Source organism: Gavialis gangeticus, unplaced genomic scaffold (assembly GCF_001723915.1).
Source record: "Gavialis gangeticus isolate Ggan-Ray unplaced genomic scaffold, GavGan_comp1, whole genome shotgun sequence".
In the NCBI taxonomy this organism is placed as follows: domain Eukaryota; kingdom Metazoa; phylum Chordata; order Crocodylia; family Gavialidae; genus Gavialis; species Gavialis gangeticus.
The window spans coordinates 27,325,464-27,333,933 of record NW_017728997.1 but is presented as its reverse complement, the minus strand read 5'-3'; the positions used below and the strand labels follow the sequence as shown (position 1 = coordinate 27,333,933).

Below are 8,470 nucleotides of genomic sequence, written 5' to 3'. Positions count from 1 at the left end.
CGAGTTCTTTCATTGTCGTCTTCCATCCCCTTGGATGGCAAACCTTTGCTTTGCAACATTTCTAGGAGCTTTTTTATTGACTCATCTCTGGCATTTAGCGTCTGTTTTTGTGTTTCAATTCTCAATTCCATTTCTTCTAGAGTTTTTCTCAAAAGAAAGAGCTCTTTAGCCTGTCTGTCATGTTCTGCTTGAAGTCTTCGGAAATTTTCCTCTGTAAGCTCAATAGTAAAATGCTCAGCACCACGGTTTCCACTTTCTTGTTGAAGAAGATGATTAAGGTCTCTCTGAGTTCGAAGCTCATCTTGAAGTGCCTGGATTGTCATTTGCAGGTGCTGAAATACAAGAGATCAATAAAAGATATGAATGTAACTTGGCTTTGGTTACATTACTGTTATTTAACATCACAAAATTTAGAAGAATCAGTAATGACAGTGCACTGCATGACTGTATAAAATATCTAATGCACAAGCGATAAAATATTTGTAGTGAAGTTTTTCAAGTGCTTCTGGAAAATATAAAACATTTATGCAAGCACATGTGTGCATACATGTGCATGCGCACACGCGCGCGCGCACACACACACATCAGTTACAGGTAAAATTAATAGTAAACAAAACAAACCATCCTAAAACTAGGCAGTGAACTACTTCAAAAGTTTCAAAGGCATACATCTAATATTGAATTTTTTATGCATCTATAAAACTTGAAGACTCAGTATTCCATGTTTTCTAAATTCTACCTTCTATTTTGTCCAATGTTCATTGAAAAATGCAAATCAAAGTTCACTATAAAATAGGGTAAATTATTTTTATTATTTATTGCAAGTGAAGGTATGAATGAGTTTAGTAAACAGGATTACTGTGCGTCTACTAAGCAAATAAAAAATACGCAATAAGCAATACTGTGTTTGGAAAAACAAATTGACTGCAAATAGTGAACAAACCTTTGTTCTCCTGGCATCCAAAAACTGAACAGCATGGTAAATGAAAAAATGAAGCAAAATCAACAGAAAGAAAGATCAGATGCAAGCAAAGGAGATTCAACAGAAAAAACTGAATTCAACATAATGTACCTTCAACAGAAAATGTAATTTTATTGTATTACATAACAACCTAGGAGCATTTAAATATATACATCTAAACTTATGGTTACTGTACTCAAAGTAAAGAAAATCAGAAAACTGTAAATCCAGCACTCAATAAAAAGTATCCCAACTGATTTGACTATGGCTCTTCCATATTATTAGGTATTTCTACACATATTATAAAATATTTTGTATTCACTATACTTCAGCTATATAAAATGGTTTTGTACTTTGTTATGACTAAATCTTAATTTTTTAATCAAATTATAGTCAGAATCAGTAGGAATTCTGCCTAATTAAGGCTGGATTTACACCCCAAAAACTGTCTAAAATTATTATAGTCTATAGTACTAATTTCAGATTATATCAAAGGCAAAATATAAATTATATTGATAGCTGCATATTTCACAGATTTTCCCCATATTCATTAAAAAAAAACATTTAAAATAATGTACATTAAAAAATATACATTCCTAATAGTTGTATGGTTAATAATCAAAGCTCATCAGTTACTTAGAAACATGGCATTATGCATTTTTATTCATTCCTGAAGCTCTACATATTTTCTTACAAAATCACCGGTATAATGTAATTAAGTTAAATTAAGTTAAAGACAGAAAAGGTCTACTAGTTCTGCAAAGTTTGTTGTACAGCACAGCAAGGATATAATCTTATAACAATAAAATTAACTTAAACTGAATGTAAAAAATCATTCAATCTATATATTAAAAATTCCTTGAAATCAAAACTAGATGCAGTTCTTGCAACTGGGGCAAAGCACTAACAGTTACATAGGGTTATCAAGTTTACTAGAGTCTTTTCTGTCATCCTTTTCTTCATATGACCAGAAATTATTTCCATTTATATTACTGGTTAATAAAAACACACTCTATAAAGAAAGAACAGATTGCATGTTTATAAATTAAACAGTGTTAATGCTTGTGCATATACAGAGCTGATTTTTCAGATGACATAAATTATATACATCACTAGCAAAGAAATGTTGATTATAAAGTACACCATTTTGAGTAAAACTTATGAGAGGTTAACTGTTAAAATTTTCCATTTAAAATAGATTATCAATCTTCCCAGAATCTTATTTTAAAATACCCTGACATTCTTACTTCAATAGCTTTATTTTACATTTTTAATCTCTCTCTGCTTTTACTATTTAAGTTACAAAAATCAAAATATTCTCTAGGAATTTAAATTAAATTCAGTTATATAGCGCAAAATTCAAAGCGTTATATAAGCGCAAAAATTCAACAGTGGATGGAGTCTTGCTGAGCTCAGATTTAATGATGAATGGTTATAATAAATCAATGAATAAATTCAGATATGAAGGAAAAATGAAATGGAGGAAGAAAGAGAATCTTCAAAATAAGCAAGCTCTAAACCTTACATTGTAAATTTTAGTTAACATAACTTCTTTTTAAAATTCTTCTCTGTGTTCCACCTGGTCTCAGAGTTTTTCTGCATGAAATTAGTCAGTCACGGCAATGGATATTTAATAATAGTAAAGAAAAAGATATCCTGCTTGCAGAGTATGACTTTCAGGTGCAACTCTGGAAGGGAGCTCATAAACTTGAAAGCATGGGTGGCCTTTGATATCTGAAATTTCCATATTAAAAGTAAGTTGTCCAAAAATCTTCCTGGTCGATGCCAAAGAGAAGCAAGATTCTTTTTCACAGTGTGGAATTACTATTTCCCTTCCTTATCTGATTAAAGATTAGAACAGAAATAGGGGCTCATTACTAATTCAAATAAGAGGATGAAACTAGAAACGACCTTCATATAGCAACTTCAGCATATCACTTTATTCTCATGAAAAAGAGAGGAAGGGAGGTAAAAGAAGCAAATCAGCATAGGAATCAAATTTAACATGTCAAGAAAAATTAATATATAATGTGTAATTGTATGTTTAAGAATTTCTTATATACAAGTATGAACAAACCTCCAGAAATCCATGATATAAGCAATGAAAAAGACCAAAAAAGAGAGAGTAAGGGTGTGTCTCCATGTCACTGTATGACGACGTTGCTATGGCACGCGTTAGTACTTCCTTTTGAAAGTACTAAAGCATGGCGCACTACAGATAGTTACTGCACTATGTGCACACCACATGGTTAGATTTTGCTGCTACATCACTATAGCAGCACGCTATACCAGGGGAGTGTGCTGCTACAGCAACATAGCTGCCAGTCACGTGTAGACACATGTGATCGCTACACTGCTATAGCACACCATATGGTGATGTAGCATGTTGCACCTTAAAAGTGCTAATGTTGGGGTAAAAGGCTCAGACAAAGGAAGGGCTCTACTATATAGATACATAAAAAGGCAGTAGATGATAGCAAAAAGACTGCCATGCTACCATTTGACTTGAGTGCATCTAGAAAAGCCCACCAATAACAAAGTACAGGTAAACAAAAACAAGTTTTTTGAAAAAAAAATAGGTATGTATGAAAGCTTTTGCAGCGAGATCAGATCAATTCTAAAAATCAAACACTTCAGAAGAACATGATATAATTAAAACCCTAAACACATAAAACAAAGCAAGAGAGTCCTGTTCTTCACTAGCATGAGCTGAACCTGCTGATATTAACAAGAATGGGACAGCTAAAACAATCCCTGCCCCCAGGTGTGGCAATGAGAAGTTGGCAGGGGCTGGAAACTGGGTTTGGGGACAGCCTCCCCAAGCCTGATTCCCAGCAATTAGGGCTTTGCAGTCCTCACCCACACTACCCAGCTGGGCATTAGGAGAAACAATGAGAAACTGGTGGGAGTTTGCAAAGCCTTCTGCTCCCCTCCCCTCCAAGACTGGTCTGGGAGGGGAAGGGAAGGCACCAGTAGGACAAAGCCCCCAGCTCCTTCTCCAAACCAGACAGTCCCCAATTTGGAAAAAAGTCAAGGAGTAGCCATTGTTGCTCCCTTCCTCTCCTGGACCAGACCAGGAGGGAAATTTACAAGCATATGAAGATCTTCCAGGTTGAGACCCTCTTATTACTACCAATGATTCTTCCAATAGAAATGTAATGCCTATATGAAGCCAGAGAACAAATAGCATTCAGAGAGTGAAGACCTGTGACTACACCTACTACAAAACATATTCAGACATTTTACAAATTAATTTCTACCTTTTCAGAAAAGAAAGTTTCTTGCAGTGCATTTCAGTATAGGTATCCAGGCATATATTTAAAGACTCAGCACTGCATTTTTCTTTATGCTGTAATCTGTTGGTAGTTGTAGTCATTCTTAGGAGTGGTAAGAATTTCTTGAAGCATGTGATGACTGCCCAGCCAGTCCATCTTTTGAAACCTTTAGGTAACAAAAGCTTATAGAGGTATGGTTCATCCTAAAGCCTCAAGATTCAGGTGAGAAGGAGGATCTGATCCAAAAGGAGGTCTCAAGTGCCTATCATCTAGGTAAACTAATATTAAATAAATATTGACAAACCTCTGAATGCAAGGGTTTTATAGGGGTCATTTCTTCCTCTGTGGACACATCTACATGTGCAAATGCTACGGGGTTGGTTTACTCCAGAGTAATTTACTCTAGAATAAATTCACTCCAGGCAGGCATCTACATGTGCAGGGAAGCAGGAGCAGACTTGCTGCAGCAGCCAGGGGGAACTCTAGGCTCCCCCTCGGTGCTAGTCCAGAGGCCAGCAGGGAGCACAGGGCCAGGACAGTTGTCTCCTGGTGGGGGCTAGGACATTGCTCCCTGCCCCTGGGACCTTCCTTCTGCAGGGGCGGGGACCACCACCAAAACCCAGGTGGGGATAATATTTCCCTGCCCCAGGGGGGATGGGGACAGGGCAAGGGGCTTGGAAAAAGCTGCAGGGGAGGGTCAAGTTCTAGCCCCCTAACCCAATCCACAGGTGGGGAAGCTAGCACCAGGCCCCCAGCTGGGCAGGGAATCCCCACCCAGATGGGCGCTCACTGCTAGCTTCACCACCAGTGGATCAGGGCATGGGGCTGGGACCGGCCCCTGACCAGGACAGTTCCCAGCCAGCCCTAGGCTGCACAAGGAAGTCTGCATATGCATCCTTGAGGTGGCTGGGGACTGTCCAAAATGGGACAGATGCCAGCCACCTCCAAGCTCCATGTACAGACTTCCCCAAGCAGCCCAGGGCTGGTTGGGAAATGTCCCAGACAGAGACAGGTCCCACCCAGCTCCAGGCTGAGTAGGGAACTCTCCCTGTGCAGGGAGCTCCCAGCCCCTGCTCCGTGATCATGGCACTAGGGCTGGGAACTGGCTGGGAGCTTCTTTCCAGCCCCAGCTCTGCAATCACGGAGCATGGGCTGGGAGGTGATCGTTTTCAGACCCAGCTCCATGATCAGGCTCTGGTGGCAGAGCCTGCTGCAGCAACAGGCAGCTCCTGTGGGCAGGAAGAAATCTCCCACTCCCTAGTACACCGCTGACCGGGAGCAAATTTGCTCCCAGTCACCTACAAGTGCCATACTGTGCAATAATTACTTCTCAGTACATTTTCTACTTATATTTACAGGTAACAAATTTACACAAGATTAGAGCAGATTACTGCACAATAAGTCTCTGCACATGTAGATGGTGATGCTTACCATGCAATAATTTGCTCTAATCTCAAGTAAAGCGTCTGTTATAGACACGTCCTGTAGGTAAGAAATTCACAAGATCGCTTCATATCTGTTTTAGTGGGTTATTCTTTATTTTGTCTTCTAAACCCAATTATTATACCAACTAGATTTCAAAAAGCAGTTAGATTAAATCAATGAATTAGGCAACTGACTTGCCTAGGCATTTTTGAAAATCCTACTGAACTGTCTGTATCATTAGCTAACTTCAGTTTACACTGAAGTTACTTTTTAATGGACACTAACATTTTCTTAGTGTCACTTTTAAAAACAAAAGTAAAGATAAAAGCATTTAAGTCACTGTATTTACTCAGTTCTGAGATGAGAATTTTTTCCCCCATTTAACATGAGGAAAAAAGCCCCTCATTTTGGACCATGTATGGGGAGAAGTGGGGGAGGTGGGGGTGCGGGGCAGGCAGCTGCTGTGGCTCAGGTCCCAGCCCCTATCTAGGATTGGGGTTATAGCTGCAGCTGCTGCAAGCTCCTTCCTCACACTGCTTCTGCACCCTACCATCTCTCTTCCCACATGCAGGCTCTACTCCACTGCCTTCCCCTCTCCCTCCCCCTCTTAACCGTGCTCTATGCTGGCAGGCTCCATCCATACTACAGCCTGGGGCACTGAGCAGAGCCCCAGCCTGGACCCACAGTAGCAACATGCAGTACACACAGCTGTTATGGAGGCTGGGCTGGGGCTGGGCTCAGTATCTCAGGCTACAAGTGCAAAAGAAAAGTGGAAAGGTGAAGTGGGGAGCAGAAGCTGGGAAGGAAAGGGGATGGAGGAGAGGGAAGTGGAGAGATCTGGTGGGGAGTGGGAGAGTGAGGTGGCAGAGGCTGGGGTAAAGGAAGGAGGGACCAGAGATTGGGGGAGGAGGGATAAGGGGGAAAGCAGAAGCACAGCAGGGTCCCAAGACTGCAGAAGGAGCCAGGAAGACAGCAGAGGTGGCAAGGAAAGCCACAAGCAGGGGGCAAACTGCTTGACCTCCCTGACTGCCTTGCAATGGTGGAGGGGAAGACTTAAAGATGACCCTATAATAATTAGATTCTATACAAGTTTATCATTTTTTCATGTATAGAATCTAATTATTGGGGGGTCATCTTAAATTCAAGATCATCTTAGATCTGAGTAAATTTGATAATGTAAAAAAGGAAAGAAAAAGAATTCCCAGGTTCAGCTGTAATGTTGCAAATATAAGATTTGAAAATTTCTTATATAACATCTGTCTACTCATTATCCATCACCCTAGCCTCTTAGCATACCCCAATATGATGTAAAACCAAAAAGTGCTTTCTTTAATCCATTTATGGCTATAAAGATGGGTGTGATGTGAATTGCACAAAAATATTCCAAATAATCAGTAGGTAGGTTTTTTGATCTCCAATTTAGCCATCACCATTAGAAACAGGACTTGCTTACAGACTTGAAAGAATTTTAGGATCTTAACCTATTTGCTGCACTACACGTGAAAAACAAGAACAATAAAGTCAAGTTCTAAAAGCTAACTTTAAATTTCACTCCTCTCAAACCTGTGTTCAAATCTAAGAACTGACCTCTAATGTCAAAGGTTTGCGCTCTCCTTTAATAAATCTACAAGTCATTTCAGAGTCAAAGTTTAGTGCTGTTGTGTGACCAGAAAAGATTTTTTTACATCGGTATTTATTGTTCCTGTGTCCTGCCTGCCGGAAGAACGTTCTTAAGTATCCAACATGGTTGTGCTGTATGCCAATTCCTCCACTACACTATGGATCTTCTATACAGTTTACTGAACCATGCCCAATACTCTGCCTTTATGGAATTAAATATGTTAACAACACAGGAATTATTCTGTTGGAGGTAGAAAATAACAGGTATTATACACATATGATTTCATTCTGCACCCATGACAGTAAAATCTCTGTGGTTTTAAATGGAAGCAGGATTGAGCCCATGAGCTGAGATTTTACCTTCCTAATTCCTATGCAATATACAACATAATTCCTTTTCTGTATGGTGTGTCTACAATTGCTATAAATTTTAAAGGGACAGAGCTATGGGTGGAATATGGAGTTCATACAAAACTGAGCTTGTGAGGGGTGTGCTCTTACACACTTTAGTAAATGTGTATCTGTAACACTTGTGTATGCTTCACCAGTGCTCCCAGACTCCAGGGGCACATCCACATGAGTGCACATGTGCATCTTGTAGCATCTCAAAGCCCTTTGAGATGCTGCAAGAAGCATGTGTGGGAACGAAAAAATGTTCCCCGCGCTGCAAATTTGCAACACGGGAGAAAATTAGACCCCTGCATATACAGGGATCAAAAAAAACCACAGGGGAAAAAAGCAGGGCAGGGACCATGCCCTGAGGCAACCAGAGGCTTGGTCTTCCACAGAGGTGCTCTGGTAGCCTGCCAGAACATATCTATGGCTGGCCCTCACTCCGGTGCTGAAGCACACTGCCTGCCCATGCAGGATGTGCCAGACACAGGGAGCTGGACCCGGGCTCCTGCTAGTAAGTAGGCAGTTGGGGGGAGCTGGAGAAGGGGGGAAGGAACATGGGGGGGATCCCCGGCAGCCCTGCCTGCTCCCCCAGCCCTCCAGATCACTGCCTCACCTGGCCCCATGACCCGCCTGCCCTCCCCAATGGCTGTCCCACCCAACCGCATCCTGCACCTGCCCCCTGAGCCTCCCAATGGCTGTCCCACCTGGCCCCATCCCCCACCTGCTCCCCCTGCCCCCCATTGCTGCCCTGCCCAGCCCCATCCTCACAATTAAAAAAAAAAAAAAAAAAAAA

At 40.9% G+C, this 8,470-nt stretch overlaps 1 protein-coding gene across 1 annotated transcript in view; it reads right to left on the bottom strand.

Moving 5' to 3' along the window:
• ERC2 (ELKS/RAB6-interacting/CAST family member 2) overlaps positions 1-8,470 on the bottom strand; it is a 1,129,221-nt gene that overhangs the window by 931,504 nt on the left and 189,247 nt on the right. Inside the window, exon 3 of the mRNA XM_019505002.1 lies at positions 44-332. Within this exon, the coding sequence (XP_019360547.1) occupies positions 44-332 (289 nt within the window). The remainder of the gene's footprint in view (positions 1-43; positions 333-8,470) is intronic.